At 49.9% G+C, this 15570-nt stretch overlaps 7 protein-coding genes across 7 annotated transcripts; 5 read left to right on the top strand and 2 right to left on the bottom strand.

Moving 5' to 3' along the window:
- Positions 1–1055: 1055 nt before the first annotated feature.
- Positions 1056–2430, bottom strand: N7468_009545 (putative tubulin-specific chaperone c; the record flags this gene model as incomplete). Its single annotated transcript, XM_058478841.1, has 4 exons — positions 1056–1259; positions 1312–2037; positions 2096–2256; positions 2313–2430. 4 exons carry the CDS (start codon positions 2428–2430, stop codon positions 1056–1058), a joined length of 1209 nt encoding a protein of 402 aa, XP_058327171.1.
- Positions 2431–3737: 1307 nt separating this feature from the next.
- Positions 3738–4981, top strand: N7468_009544 (S53 family peptidase; the record flags this gene model as incomplete). Its single annotated transcript, XM_058478840.1, has 2 exons — positions 3738–3891; positions 4104–4981. 2 exons carry the CDS (start codon positions 3738–3740, stop codon positions 4979–4981), a joined length of 1032 nt encoding a protein of 343 aa, XP_058327170.1.
- A 1269-nt stretch (positions 4982–6250) lies between these two features.
- On the top strand, positions 6251–7176 carry rpnL (proteasome regulatory particle lid subunit rpnL; the record flags this gene model as incomplete). Its single annotated transcript, XM_058478839.1, has 2 exons — positions 6251–6817; positions 6898–7176. The coding sequence occupies 2 exons, from the start codon at positions 6251–6253 to the stop codon at positions 7174–7176; spliced, it is 846 nt and encodes a 281-aa protein (XP_058327169.1).
- A 252-nt stretch (positions 7177–7428) lies between these two features.
- N7468_009542 (uncharacterized protein) lies at positions 7429–8719 on the bottom strand (the record flags this gene model as incomplete). The annotated part of the gene is made up of 3 exons (XM_058478838.1): positions 7429–7584; positions 7623–8415; positions 8511–8719. 3 exons carry the CDS (start codon positions 8717–8719, stop codon positions 7429–7431), a joined length of 1158 nt encoding a protein of 385 aa, XP_058327168.1.
- Positions 8720–9621: 902 nt separating this feature from the next.
- On the top strand, positions 9622–11233 carry N7468_009541 (uncharacterized protein; the record flags this gene model as incomplete). Its single annotated transcript, XM_058478837.1, has 3 exons — positions 9622–10495; positions 10571–10939; positions 10971–11233. The coding sequence occupies 3 exons, from the start codon at positions 9622–9624 to the stop codon at positions 11231–11233; spliced, it is 1506 nt and encodes a 501-aa protein (XP_058327167.1).
- A 501-nt stretch (positions 11234–11734) lies between these two features.
- On the top strand, positions 11735–12547 carry N7468_009540 (SDR family NAD(P)-dependent oxidoreductase; the record flags this gene model as incomplete). The annotated part of the gene is made up of 1 exon (XM_058478836.1): positions 11735–12547. One exon carries the CDS (start codon positions 11735–11737, stop codon positions 12545–12547), a length of 813 nt encoding a protein of 270 aa, XP_058327166.1.
- A 734-nt stretch (positions 12548–13281) lies between these two features.
- Positions 13282–15285, top strand: N7468_009539 (pantothenate transporter; the record flags this gene model as incomplete). Its single annotated transcript, XM_058478835.1, has 7 exons — positions 13282–13560; positions 13617–13710; positions 13812–14011; positions 14057–14130; positions 14180–14844; positions 14896–14969; positions 15022–15285. The coding sequence occupies 7 exons, from the start codon at positions 13282–13284 to the stop codon at positions 15283–15285; spliced, it is 1650 nt and encodes a 549-aa protein (XP_058327165.1).
- Between the last annotated feature and the right edge of the window lie 285 nt (positions 15286–15570).

The raw sequence follows: 15570 nt of genomic DNA, 5'->3' as shown, positions 1-15570 counted from the left end.
TGTGAAAAGGAAACAGAGGAGCAACGATTAGAGCGGAATATAAGACAGAACATGGAGTGATATGGATCAAAGCAGATGTTTCAGCTCCCAAAGCTTGGAGACTATTATCAAGCCTCGTATGTATAGTACTCGCATTTTGCAACGCGACTAGATTATTCATTTCAACATACATGTAAGTATGCCCACTGAGCTGGTCAGCTGGATGTCTTGAGCTCATGTGTAGAATTCCGGTGGCCAGAAAGCATCAGGAGGATCGTGCTCTGGTGAAATTGGAAATCCTGGAGTATGGAGACGGAATCTGGTGACGTGAAATATTATCTGGTGGATGTGAATCGCTCTCTGGTGAAAACCGACCGTATGCTGATAACGATATCCAGTTCCTGGTGGCATACCACTTTGGAGTCTTGGAAAACAACCACCTATCGAAGTGGTTAACTGGATACCTTGAGCTCTTATCGGCGCATTTTCCTGCAAGAGAATGTCGAAAGAAGCCCGCTGTATTGTGTAGTTAGAACTGTTTCCATCGATAATATCAACTAAGTTCCTTGTACATAGTAGTGACCCGGACTTTGGCCGGGGGCAGATTCATACACGCTCCGTTTACCGGCATACGGATGTCTTGTTCGTGCTGAACAACTCTTCTGCTAGCAATATGAAGGGTAAGAAGTATTACGACTCTGCATCTGAGGCCATTGCGACGATGAAGGGGGCTCTAAGCTCGGATGCTACTCCTACTGAGTACTCTCCTTTCTCAGATTCCAATGTCAACTCTGAGTTGGTAAAGTTTGCTGTCCTTGCAAATAGATGGATATGAAACTAACATTGCATGGGGCTCGTGTATAGGCCAAGGCCAGTAAAATACATGAAACACCATTTGCAGATGGCTACATCAGAATTCCATAAGAGCGGCGAGAAGCTTCGATAGTAGAAACCGAGTAGAGTAGTACAGTGATAAGAAAATCATTACAAGCGAAGTGTGTGAAGTATGTTGAGAGTCAACCAAAGAAGTCGCTTCCATTCTCCGCGGCTTTTATAAGGGAAGAACATGGTTCTCTTTACTTCACAAGCTTGATAGCATGAAGAATGTCTTCGAGGGACCATCCCGGCCCGCCGGGAACGATCTCCGCCCATACCTCCTCCGGCACAGCGTCAGCGGGGTCCAAAAGGCTCCAGTTGGGACTAGGCTCCGGCTTGATCCATTTGAAATCTTCGACCTGGCTCCAGCGATCCTCATGGTCGGGACGATCGTGGTCGAGGGCCTTAGGGAGACGTTAGTTTTATCGGCCAACACAGGTTGGATCACTAGCTCACATATGCTTTGGGAATCCGACCGAAGCGGACATTAGAGCAGTCTTCGATAATGGGGTTGCTCGAGCAGCTCAGATAGACATCCACGTCCTTGCAGTTATGCATACGGAACTGGCGGCACGATACTACCAGTACGCTGTGCTCGACACCGGTGATGTGTGCAGGGCCATGGACCTGTCCACAGATAAGGAGACTCTCTTTGATGTTCTTGATAGTTAAGGTCGCATAGGGCTTTCCGTTGGCTGTGGGAATAGACATATCCACGACACAGTGTCGCAACGAAGTGATAGACGCAGGGACCGTGGCTACGGACCCCGAGGATGGGAGCATAATGTGCAGGCCATAGTGGTTATCAACGGACACAGACGTGATGCCGGTTGTCGCAAACTTGGTAGACTTCGAATCTGTCTCTGCCTTTGAAGCGGTGCCTGCAGCTGCCTCGATGGAAGGGAAAGACGTAGGCGCAATTTCGGGACGCTCCTGGAGCTGCTTATCCGGTTCATTGAGCGGGGTGGAGGGGTAGTTGGGGGTATGATTTGCGGATGAATCGCACGATGAGGCCCCAGGGGATCCGAATCCTGGGACACTGCGGCGTCCTTCGGCAGCTAGATTTGCGGCATCCGACAGAGATACGGCGGAGGCATTTTTCTTAGTCTTGAAGCTGAACTTGGCTCGCGGCTCGAATGAAGCCCGGAGTTCATTCAGCTTATCCTGCAGTGCTTTGATAGCCTAAAGTCGATGTCAGAGCTGGGATTGGAACATGTGCAATCTTATCTGCATCGCGTACCTCGGCATAGACTCGTTGGTCATAGGTGGGGATATAGCTTGCAGCATCTTTGACTTCGTTCGATAGCCGCACAATCCCTGCAAGGCAGTGATCAGTCGCATCTGCACGCTCTCCACCAACCAGAGAGGTGTCGGTCAGATTATCCATTTGCTGCTGCAGCGCTTTCAACCCGTAAGCATTTAGTCTCGCCCACAGAGATCCATTTACTCGGGCATACCCGTAATTTCATGTTGGAAGAACCGAAAGAACCGTTCGTTCAGAGGAATCTCAGATTTGGAAATTGTTTGGTTGTCAGCCGACAAGCGGCGAGATTGCTGTGCTTCTGGTTCAGCCATGGCGACGCGAAAAACAGAGTTGCTCTGGTCAAAGAGGTGTTGCGGAGAGATCGGGTGCGGATACAGCTCTCACGCGGCAGGTAGAATGTTAGAATGACGTCGGTCAGACCCCCGACTATCATACCACCCCACAAAGTACTCCGTACTCCTGCAAGGTGCAAGGGGTGATCGTCCGGGCCTAAATGATACAGGACGAAACTAGGTGATTGGATCCAACGCAGTTGAGCAGCAAGTTCAAAGGACTGCAAAGTGTATACTCTCACTCTATGCGTTGGGGAGCGTGAGGAAAGTCCCGTGACAGCTAATGAGATACCCAGTTGGAACATCAGCCCATCCGGGGTTTGCTATTGCAGGTTCCCAACTCCTCAAAAAGTGGAGAGTACCTGGGCCGCTGTGCAGTGCATTACGTCGATCATCCCGCACCTCGGGATGTGAATTGATCCGTTCCATGTTCAGGCGCCAAGGCACCGTCCCAAAGTCGGACATTTCATTACTTGCAACAGCTGCATCTTCAAAGTGACTCTTATATGAAAAGCCAAGGGTGCTTGAATAGCCTATCTTTATCCTAATTATCACCCGAGAACCCCTCAAGGGCAATATGGTTACACCTCCGAAAGGTTACAGTCGGCAGGTACGACCTCACAATAATGAAGAGAAAACTTTCCCTATAGATCTATGCCAATTAATATTAGCCCAGCAGCTTCTGTCATACGAATTTGCTGTTCATTAATACTTAAATATCCGACAGGTGACATTGATGCGGTCATATATTGGTATCTTGTGTGGCGTTAGGCCTGAGGGTAAGTGCAGTTACCGGATAAGCTGGTCACTCATCAATCTGTGTCGCAATCCCTGAAAGAAATTTAATGATTGACTAGATCGAAATGTCCCAAATTGGCAAAGATCGCATGTGCTTCGTACCACCCTTTGGGGTATATCAGGGGGCTGAAGGACCATTCGATGAAACAGGCCCCTAGTTAGACTGACTTGAATGACGAAGGCGACTGCAAGCTCATAAAAGCCAGACAGAAACTACGTGACTTGAAAAAACCCATTTGAATATGAAAGTTTATCTCTCGTATCTCCTATCACAGACAATTGGCCTATTATGCATTGTTCACGGCACATTTGCGCACACACTCGTTGAGCAGATGCAAAACATTCCAAGGGGATGGTCGAAAGGCGATAAACCACACCCTTCGACCTTGATAAAATTCAAATTATCTACAAATGCGTCTGACATAGCAGGATTTGGAAAGCATGTTGTTGATTTGTCAACGCCTGGCCATTCAAACTACGGACATCATATGAAGCAGGTAGACGTGGACCAGTTCCTGCGTCCGCCGGCAGTAGTCTTGGACCAATTGACTACTTGGTTGAAGGAAGAAGCTATCAGCCCCGCCACTATCCAAATATATGCCAATTGGATCACGTTTGAAGCGTCTGTTTCTCAAGCCGAGCGTATGTTGGAAACGGAGTTCTTCAATTTTCACCACAATGAAAGCCAAACTACCGCAATCAGAACTCTGAAATATTCTGTGCCGGACAGCATTCATGCCTACATTCAGATGATTCAACCGACTACTCGTTTCGGGAATCTCGCTGCCCAGCGACGCTTATTCTACCACGAAGAATCCCCCCTCTGAAAAGCGCAGCTGGGTGCGGAACGGTAGTCACACCGCAGTGTCTGCGACAGCTGTATGGACTCGACAGCGTAACCGCAGCACCTGATGTTCGGAATCAGCTCGGTATAGCAGGCTTTTTAGACCAATCCGCCAGGCACAGTGATTTCCAGCTATTCTTGGAGGAATATGACCCCGGTCAGACAGATGCCAACTTCTCGGTAGTATCCATCAACAACGGTGTAAATGACGAGCATTCATCCCATAACAGTGTTGAAGCGAGTTTGGATCTGCAATACTCGCTTTCCATCGCCTATCACGCAATGGCAACCTTCTACAGCACCGGTGGGCGAGGTCCGGTAGTGCCTGACGGAGGGCACCCACGTGCAGGAAATTCAACGAATGAGCCATACCTGGAACAGTTGCACTATTTGGCTAGCCTGCCTGACGAGAATCTTCCTGCTGTTCTGACAATGTCATATGGTGAACCAGAGCAGACGGTCCCTGCAGCGTATGCCACAGCAGTGTGCGATCTGTTCGCTCAGCTCGGTGCTCGAGGTGTATCCATTATATTTAGCAGTGGGGACTCTGGACCTGGAGGGAATACATGTGAAACGAATGACGGAAGTGCCCGCTCAAAGTTCCTTCCAGAGTTCCCAGCAGGATGCCCATTCATCACTGCTGTGGGAGGAGTTCAAGGTCTGAATCCAGAAAGAGGGGCAGGGTTTTCCGGGGGTGGGTTTTCCGACCTTTTCCAGCGTCCGACTTATCAGGACCACGCAGTGAAAGAGTTTCTGGAACAGCTGGGAAGTCAGTGGCAAGGATTGTACAACCCAAAAGGCAGAGGTATTCCCGATGTGTCTGCTCAGTCAAACCATTTTATAGTGAGAGATCATGGTTTATATGTTCAAGTTGGCGGAACAAGGTAAGCAGATGATTGAGACAGGTGAAAGAACCGAGTTAATGTTCATCTAGTGCATCAGCGCCGGTCTTTGCTGGCATAATCTCACAGCTCAATTATATCCGCCTCTCTTTAGGAAAGCCTCGACTTGGCTTCTTGAATCCTTGGCTTTATACCATGGGCTATCGGGGATTCACAGACATTGTTGATGGAGGCTCCAGAGGGTGTTATCGGTCATCAATGCGTAATGCAGGCTGGAATGCAACTCGTGGATGGGATCCAGCGACTGGGTTGGGGACGCCTTTGTTCAAATCACTTGCAGTCTTGGTAGGGACATGAGAACCTTCGGTCCAGATTGAGTCGGTCTATTGTCTGCGCACTGTTGCTTCAGCTGGGGTGATTGATCACCTTACCAAAGGTTTTCTGCTTAAAGGAAGAGTGAGAATCTGGGTTGAAGCCAAGAGACCATGACCATGAAGACACAAGGTTGTGTTCGAGCTGTTCGAGTTGTTATCATCAAAAGTAATTGAAAAGGTCAGGCCAGAAGTAGAATTCTGCATCAGAAATGCGCAATCTAGGCTTCGCCCTTAGAGTTGGATTAGTCGGCCAGCTCCCCAGCTCCTGTCAAGAATTCCCTCCAGTTCTGGTTTTCTCGATTTGCCATTGTCCAGCTTTTCTATGATCTCCACTCTAATTGCGGTGCAATATTAGTGTCTTTCTAACCGACGATATGTTCGTAGAGTGTTTGCCTGTCGCTAGAGATATATTATATATATAAAGCCACACAAAAGCTTCAGCTGCCAACATCAGGGATACCCTGAGGCTAAGGCCAAGTCTAAGCGCCACAGAGCTATTCGTAGAGCATTTGGCCTTACTAGATGTAGAACTCGTAGCAGTGGTGGTGGTCGGAAGCACTGGAGCTATCATTATTAATTTTGAAATTTCTGAATATGAGGAACGTTTGAAGCTTCAGCAGTTCGCATTTAAATCTGCATCCTTGAAAATATAAAAAGAGGCTTTTTTTTTCGTTCTTGAGATTCTGTTGTTCCAAGGCTTTGGAAGAACCGCTTAGTTAACTAACTAGTTAGTTGGCAGTCCCCGATCTCAAGCCTGAAACCTGAGGCTTGAAGTCATGTGAGTGGCTCCGCTGACCGCCCACGGAAGCTCCGTCATGGAGATCCAGCAGCTCAAGGGCTTCGAGAACGCTCCATTATTGTCATTGTCCTCTATATTCGCCCATCTCCGCATCTCCCATAGAATAGACTGTCTGTCTATCCGGTTATCCGACAACACTGCGATGGCCGACCTCAAGAACATCGTTCCAGAGCTCCAAAAGGCTCTGGAGCGCAAACAGTTCGACGCCGCCAACGATCTTCTGAGCAAAGCCAAGCGCGCTCTTCTCCTGCAAAACGCTCTCATTCCTACACCGTCTACCCCCCCTCAGCTCATTGCTGTTGCTCGGCAAGTGCTTGAGCTTGGCGCTCTCGCGTCCATCCGACAGACCGATGCCCAGACTTTCACACGATACTATCAACAGCTGCAGCCTTTCTACGACCTTGAGCGACACGCCGGCTTACCGGGCCAGCAATCATCGCATGTCGATTTCAGCACCAGTCAGCGCAGCAAAGTGACGGGATTATACTTGCTCCTGCTGTTGAGCATGGGTGATAGTGCCAACTTCCACACCGTGTTGGAGGGTCTGGTCGAGGAGGCCAGTTTGAAGGGTGGCCGGATCGAGGATGATCCTTATATCAAATACCCCGTTGAGCTGGAGCGGAATCTGATGGAGGGAAGCTACGATAAGGTGTGGCGGGAGACTAAGTCGGAGCGTGTGCCCTCAGAGGACTTTGGGCTCTTCTCCAACGTAAGCTATTTCCCCGGTCGGCCTTGGCGCCAGTCTGCCTGATATGTTCGATTAAACGACTAACCGTTGTGCTTGTGCAGGTTCTCATTGGTACTATTCGGAGCGAGATCGCCGACTGCTCTGAAAAAGCATACCCCTCCCTTCCTATCTCAAACGCTAAGAATCTCCTCTTCCTCGAGTCGGAGGGCGCGGTTATTCAATTTGCTCAGCAGCGTGGCTGGATCCTTCGTGATGGACGGATACACTTCCCCGTCGAGCCGGAGGCGGCTACCAGGTCCGAGAAGGATATCTTGGTGGCGAGCGGCACGGTGATTGAGAACACGTTGGGTTACGCACGCGAGCTTGAGACCATTGTTTAATAAACCATACCAGCCTAACAGCACTTCTGCAATGAATCCGGATGCCCTTATTATTCTTTCTAACGTTTCAGCTTATCTGGAGAAAAGATGCGTCTTACTACGTAGATCATGATAGCACTAGAGTGGAGCTTATCAATGCGTACTGGATCGTGAGAATTCCGATACTGTGGAAGATTTTATTGACCTGCGTGGCATAATACGGGTTATTGAGCTAGATCGACTCTCCAAACACAGAGCCTCCGGTCGTAGAAACTACTCGACACACAAAGCAGGTCTGAGGACGATCCCCCCCTCCGCGGGTTCCGATTTCACGCCCTTCCACACATCGCTTGCATAATTCATACTTTCATGCTCAGTGAACTCCGCCAGGACCCGAATATCCCATTCCGAACTACCATCCTGCTGTGTCTGAGTAACTCTCACGATTCTGGTCCCAGCATGCATACAGCTTGCCAGCACCAGGAAACTCCTCTCTCTATGGCGAGCTCCGAGTCAAGTTGTCTTTCCTTCGACTCGAGGATCTGTAGTCGCCACACACCTCCTCCCAAGCCCTGTTCCACCAGCACCTCTCCCCGCCGTGAGGCGTGGTAAACCCGTAGAGTCTCGTCGTAGCTCCCTGTCAACAGAACAGGGGCGTCATCTACCAGTGGCACCGGGAGTGGGACAATAGAAGTAATGCCGGCGGTATGGTGGCGGGCACGATCGTCGTGATCGAGGGTCAGCGGGGGTAGTTCTTCGGGGCCTAGCTCTACTCCTGCCTCGCCAAAGCGGCGAGTATGCAACGAGCCAAAGTCATTCCCGGTAAACATGAAAGGGACCTTCTCTTGTCTTCCATTCTCGGACGACTGAATGGCAGTCGATAAAGCGACGAACCAGACCTCGATCATCTGCCTCGCCGCGAATGACCCCCATTCCGCGAGCCCAGACTCGTCAGCGAGGTTGCCATTCGTCGCGAAGACGGCAGTCCGGCTATCGGAGAAAGTCACCGCGAACCCATCAGATGCTGATCGAGGGAGCCAGGCCTCTGGCGCCCAAGCAAGGAAAAGGGCAGGAATGGAGGGATCTTCATGGACCTGTTTGGTCCAGATTGGGGTTATGCTTGGTGGGTTCTGGGCATGTGAGACTGTGAAGAGGGCCACAGCACCTGTGCTGCTGGCAATGGCCAATTTGTCTTTCTCACTTGGATGGAAATGTAGATCGAACACGGCGTATGGAAGATCTAATCGTTGCACAAGGGCGCTGAAGGGACGGAGGGGAGGAAGTTAATCTGATGTCACAGAAGGGATGAAGAGGCAGAGCCCAGCACGAGCTATTTTGTTTTCTTGATTACTTACAGTGCATGCGTCCTGGAGTCTAATTCCCATAGCTGCAGGCTGCCTGTTTTGGCCTGTTGGATTTCTCCACCTTCATTCTTGGTCTCCGAGAGGAGGTACGTTCCTACCACAAAGTGACCTGGCAGCTCAGGACAGAATTCGAGACAACTTGGCGGCTGGTCCAGGAATACCGTGTTATCTGATTTTGGCTTTCGGATGTTATCCGCCATTTTCAGACAGAATTGACTCTGACGCCTCGGGAGCTATGGTCACTGTGTATCACAACTGGAGGGGCAAGGAGGCTGGGATGAGAATCCTGCCTATCAGACAAAGGGAGACTAGGAAGCTTGGATGGAAAGTCTATGCGGCACTAATATGATAAACACCAGACCCACTGAGAGATATTCCCTGCCTTTGGCGAGAAATCGCGCCCGGAGCTGTTGGCAGTCCCAGTAGAAAAATTGTATGAAGCCGCGAAGTGGGGCGGTGACGGCGCATGGTATATCGCCGAACCACCCTGAGAGGCATACAGCAAGCATCATGAGGTACGGAATATTCTTATTTCGATTGAATATCACTGACACGTGGTTTGGAACACGACGTCAGAAGACCACAGGTATGTCTTTGAAAAATCTGTATGCTATGTCAGATCGCAAGTGCACTAAACATGGGACGTAGTGCTCAGAATCCATGAGGATACGGTATCTCCTTGCAATTGCCACTTGATTACAGGGCCTCGGAGCTTTTTTTAAGCATGATTGGGCGGGTAGTTGCCAAGTCGACGATCAAGAATGGCCAAAACCTTGCAGGAAATCTAGACGCGCTAGCCAGACCCTTGTGGCGGCTGGCACTGTTGATACTGGCTCATGCGGGAATTTCATCACACCGTTGCAAAGAATGGAATGCAGCAGCAACCATGCTAAAGAAGCCGATATCCGGTTATCCAGGTGGCTCAGAGGGAAAAAGCCAGCAGAAACTGCCGACCTGGTCCTGGAGGGACACTCGATATAAATTATAATGGACCGGCTTCCGATCTCTTTTCAAATATCACTTGCGCGGCCTTCAGTCGATCGTGTCGATCTTGGATAAATCGGTCCAATCCTTTTATAAGCAAGATCTGCATACCAAGACCATGAAGCGCTTCTTTGGCTTACGTGGCAATAGCCTCAATGTCGCAGCCATCCTTGGCGTACTAATGCCTGGAGTATTATCCTTTGGGTATAATTCCGCCTCGATCGGTGGGGTCTTATCCTTTCGAAGCTTTGGAGAGCATTTCCCCGCGATTGACATTGCCAATGCCGAGAACAAAGGTCGCGCGTCATCTTTACAGGGCTTCGTGGTTGCTTGCTTTCCCATCGGGGCCTTCTTGGGGGCGCTGGCATGTGTTTGGCTAGGTGACTGGCTGGGTCGTCGCCGAGTCATTATGCTGGGCACTACTGCTCAAATACTCGGCTGCATGCTTAGCGCAAGTGCTTTCCATATGCCTCAATTGGTTTTATCTCGCATCATTGTCGGCGTCGGTGCAGGCTCATCGCTAGCAGCGATTCCATTATGGATAACTGAGATTTCCCCGACCGAGAAGCGCGGTTCCCATGTGGTGACAAAAGGCATCTTTTCTGGCTTGGGCTGTGCGATGGTTTTGTTCATTGAATTTGGGATGTCCTTCAAGAAGGACAGCAGCATATCATGGCGCCTCCCCCTGGGGTTCTCTATCATCCTTTCGCTGGTTGTCCTGGGATGCATTGCCTTTCTTCCAGAGTCACCGCGCTGGCTTATCCAGAAAAGCAGGACTTCGGAGGCCATGGAAGTCTTGTCTGCACTTGGTGGCGCCAACGCAGATGATGATAAAATCCAGTCAACCATTGTGGAAGTCCAGGCTTCTCTCGCATTGTCGCATGAGAAAGCCGGCTGGAAGCAACTTTTCCAAATGGGCACCCAGAGAACCCTGCATAGAGCCTTTCTGGCTATTTTGGTGCTATTGTTTCTCCAGTTGACTGGCTCCCCCCGTTACCACGTTTTACAGTATGTCTTTTGCATCGCCCTTTCATCCTAGGATTCATCCAATTGACTCAACGTTCTAGCTACCACCATCTTCGAAAACAATCTTGGTTTGAATGAGTCTACCGCAAGGCTCTTAGCTGCTTTTTACCAGGTTGTTGGACCCATCGGAGGAACTCTCTGCGTTTTCCTCGTTGAGGGGTTTGGTCGACGACGGATGATGTTCACCAGCGCAATTGGCAATTGTATTTGCCTTGTGTGCATTGCTTCCCTTGGCTCCCAGGTCAACAACATTGCGGCTTCGCATGCCGCTGTTTTCTTCATCTTTCTTTTCCACGTCAGCTATGTCAATGGGTTTGGCGGAATTCCATACCTATACGCCGCCGAAGTTTCACCTCTCCATCTGCGTTCCACCATCACCAGCATCAGTGTCAGCGCTACCTGGGCGCTCAGTATTGTCGTGACGAATGTGACCCCCCATAGCATTCCGATACATGGGACAAAAATACTTCTACGTATACGCCAGTCTCAACGCCCTTATTGCGCCCATTGTCTACTTTCTCTACCCCGAGACGTCGGGGCGCAGCTTGGAAGAAATTGACGATATCTTCACGCTCTCCAAAGGTTTTCTGGATACAGTCAAGGTGGCGAAAAAGCTTCCGCACATGCAAGCTTCTCTCGGGAAGGAATTGCCCTCGCAAGCAAAGCTGGCAACCATTCTCAAGGAAAAGGAGTTGGAAGTTTAGTTTGCGCTAGCGCTATGAGTCGGATAAGAGAATTGTTGGTGACCAGATCTCGGTGACGATTGACCTATAGCTGTGTGCCTGTATTAGATATGACTAAATAGTTTCCAGATGAGGCAGGATCCTTCATTTTATACATACGTTGAATTCATTCAGTTTGCCAGTAACGGTCTTAATGCTCGGCGTAGAGAAGCAGCTGACCACTCAAGTCGATAATCTTCAGACACCAAATCCCGAGTCACATCGACACGATGTATGTGCCATATTCTACTGCTATTCAAACACAAAAGCTGGACCAATCGACGTGTTGCCTGCGAAGCCCGTTGATCAGACCCGGGAATATTGTAGAAAACCCCGCTGATTGACGTACGGGGCCCGAGTTATGAGGGGTAAATTCCCCTCGTTCCAGGCTGTGTATCAGAACGCTTTGGCATCTCGCAGCAAGGACAGTCATCGCGATCTATTGTCGCACCTCGAAAGACAACTCGGTGCATATCGGTGACCATGTCCGCTCTCTATCCCAGCCTGAATGGGAAGAATGTGGTCGTTTCAGGCGGAGCCGATGGGATTGGCGCTGCAACGGTCAAACTCTTCGCCCTTCAAGGATGCCAGGTCTTCTTCTTAGACATCTCGAAAGAGAAGGCAGACAAGGTTATCAATGATATCAAACAAATCAATGAGGCAAACGCCCCCGGTCGTCCGGCGGTAAAAACTCCCATATTCTACGAATGCGACGTGACCGATCTGCTCTTACTGGAAAGCATCGCGAAGGACATCCTGCACAAGCACGAGATAGTCCACGTGCTAGTCAACAACGCGGCCGCTCCCGGGAACAAGGCCAGGCAAATGACTCCTGAAGTCACCCTCGAAGACTGGGACTTCAACGTCAATACCAACCTCCGACACGTATTCTTCCTCACGAAGGCCCTTGCGCCTACTATGTTGAGCTACGGTGGGGGGAGTATCATCAACCTGGGATCCATCACTTGGCGCATCCCCGCCAGTGGGACTCCAGTCTACGCGGCATGCAAAGCGGCGATAATGGGCTTGACTCGCTCTCAGAGTAAAGAGTTTGGGGCCCGCAATGTCCGTGTGAATAGTGTGATGCCCGGCGCAATCGCAACTTCGAACCAGATTGAGCAGGTCTACAAGCCATCGCCGGAGTATCATGCCGAAGTCATCCAGTCACAAAGCTTGAAGCGGGATTTGCAGCCGGAAGATGTTGCCAAAGTTATTGTTTTTCTGGGAAGCGACGAGGCCAGTGCCGTCACGGGAAGCTCGTATGTTGTTGATGGCGGCTGGACAAGCGACCCATAGGTCTGATGTATCGTATTAGAGTGGGGATGAGAGTCTTGATCTTCCCAAATTCGGAATTAAGCAGTTGAAAGATGCCATATTCATCTGTGACCGGGCCAGTCCCGCTCCATCGAGGGTACTCAGGAACTTGGCGTAATCAATGCCCTGCTGTATTGAGGTTAGTGATGAGAATACCTTGATCGATGAAACTCAGCCCGTCTTTTCGGTATCGCTCGTAAGCAAGACTTGCGCTGATTCGTTATTTGTGCTCGCGTCTTTTCGCTGTCCAAAGCGGATGTTTGCCTCTCGAAGTTCCTACGCCTGAAGCCCACGTAACTTCGCTGCATATAACCCTGCCATTGACACAATATAGGTATATATATATATATATATATATACAGCTAGCTAGTGTAGATAGGTAGTTGAGATTACTGAGCAGTGTATGGTTTTAATCCAAGGCGGTCTCTCTCAACACCTAAGCTCAAGGCACAGCGCCATAGCCGCTATCGCCAAGCACGTCATTACGGCCAAGCATTACAATAATCGCCATAGCACATTTCCTCATTTAGTGCACGTAGCACATCTTCCGCGCTAATGCTCTCGTCATCTGACGAAAGTCACGGCGGGGATGTGACTATCTCTAGACTCAAAATTGGGTTATAAGCTGTGGGAATTCCCGCCAGGTTTGCAGACATCCTGCACGATACAGAACAAGAAGGCAGCCAGTGGGATACGTGACCACTAATAACTTGGAGATGAGCACAGCAAAGGGAAGCAGTGCCTCGGTCGTTGAAATTGGTGAAACGGTAGCGGAGGAGCGCAAAAGATCCTACGGGACCGTGGAGGAGTTGGATGGCGAATCCACTGACTCTAATAACCCATTTCTAGATCCCGATGCGGCAGAGCATTGGAGGGGAGTCTACGATAAAGCCCAGTATGAATGTCGGGACGTGTTTGATCCTGCGTTCACTTGGTCGCCCGAGGAAGAAAGACGGCTGCTTCGGAAACTGGATTGGAGGATTTGTCTGTGGGCAGTATGTGATTCGACTTTTGAACCCGATGGAAAGACTCGGACACTAACATTCGACAGTGCGTGATGTTTTTCGCACTTCAGGTTGATCGAGGGAACCTTGTACAGGCGGTCTCGGATACCATGCTGAAAGATTTGAAATTATCTACGAATGGTACGTTTTGAATAATGGCAGGGCGATATGCAGTCTGAGATGCGCTACTGGGAGATCCTTTCAAGACTTTTTTTTTTCATACTAATACCACATACGCATAGACTATAATTACGGGAATATTGCTTTTCGTGTGGCCTTCCTCTGCGCTGAGCTCCCCTCACAACTCGTGTCGAAGAAACTGGGACCGGACCGATGGATCCCTATCCAGATGGTGCTATGGTCTGTGGTCGCCATTTCGCAATGTGCTCTGAACAGCCGTGCGACTTTCTTCCTCACCAGGGCATTACTGGGCGTCCTGGAGGTGGGTAACAGGGCCTATAGAAATGATCTCGAACTAACTTGATAGGGTGGCTTTATTCCCGATATCGTCCTTTGGCTTTCGTATTTCTATAAGAGCAACGAGCTCCCTATCCGCCTCAGGTACGTGATAGTGGTCGGGTCATCGATTGGGCATGCTGATAGTTTTTAGTTTCTTCTGGACATCACTCTCAGTAACATCTATTGTTACCTCTCTTTTGGCCTTCGCCGTGTTCCACCTAGGGGGTGTACATGGCATGGCAGGTTGGCGGTGGCTTTTTCTTATCGAAGGAGTCATCACCCTATCAATTGGGCTTGGGTCATTTTTCATGATGCCGGCATCCATCGTGCAGACCAAGACGTGGTTCCGGCCCAATGGGTGGTTTACTGAACGCGAAATTTCCATCTCCGTCAACCGCATCTTGCGTGACGACCCCAGCAAGGGTGACATGCATAACCGACAGGCTATTACTCCTAAGCGTCTGTGGAATGGTATCAAAGACTATCATATGTGGCCGATATACCTTATTGGCCTTGTGGTCTACATCCCCCAGTCACCCCCGAGCTCATATATCACGCTCACGCTCCGGTCGGTGGGCTTCAATAAATTCAATACCAACTTACTGACCATCCCGTCAAATGTGGCCCACATTCTGAACTTGCTTCTAATCACATGGGTCTCTACGCGCCTCAGGCAATGGTCACTTGTTGCAATGTTCCAAGCCCTCTGGACGCTTCCATGTCTACTAGCGCTGCGTTTCTGGCCAGATGTCATCAGCAATGCCTGGGGTACCTATGCCCTGGTCACAGTGTTGCTCAGCTACCCCTACTGCCATGGTATGTGATGATATTCCTTTTGTGTGATATGCACAGCGCTGATATCAATAGCAATCGTGGTCGCATGGGCCTCTCGAAATTCCAATAATGTGGGGAACCGCTCCGTCTCAGCCGCCCTCTACAATGTGAGTCAAGGATGCTGCCAGAAGCTTGACAACGTGCTGACAGTGTGGCAAGATGTCCGTCCAAGCCGGAGACATTGCTGCCTATTTTATTTACCGAGATGACGACAAGCCAAAGTACCGGAGAGGAAATACCGTGCTGATTGCGATCAACGTTGTGGCCATTGTGTTGTTCCTCGGAGCAAAAGCGTACTACGTCTGGGAGAATAAGCGACGGGACAAGATCTGGACAGCTATGACGGAACAAGAGCAAAGCGACTATATCAAGCAGAGCAAGGACCATGGCAGCAAGCGGCTAGACTTCAGATTTGCCCACTAAGTCATGAGCAGTTCTGATACCTAGCACTTAAGGTTACCGTCTATGCGTCTACCACGAATCATGTCAGACAAGCCATGCGATGCTTAATAGCAAGTCATAAATCGTGATTCGAAAGATCATGCTTTCACGTATTCATGTGTAACCATGGACCGCGGCCAAAGGCTGGGGTAAGCACAAGGTTGGACCGAGCGAGCCAACTATCCGCTCGTTTTTTCCTCCCTACAACTCACTCTCGCTATTTACCGGGGATTAAAGATACCGCTGTTATTTGACGTGTATGTGCGC

This window comes from Penicillium chermesinum (genome assembly GCF_028974085.1).
Source record: "Penicillium chermesinum strain IBT 19713 chromosome Unknown utg000007l:1.0-2695246.0:1.0-2697696.0, whole genome shotgun sequence".
Taxonomy (NCBI): Eukaryota; Fungi; Ascomycota; class Eurotiomycetes; order Eurotiales; family Aspergillaceae; genus Penicillium; species Penicillium chermesinum.
This window is presented reverse-complemented; position numbering and strand designations above follow the sequence as displayed.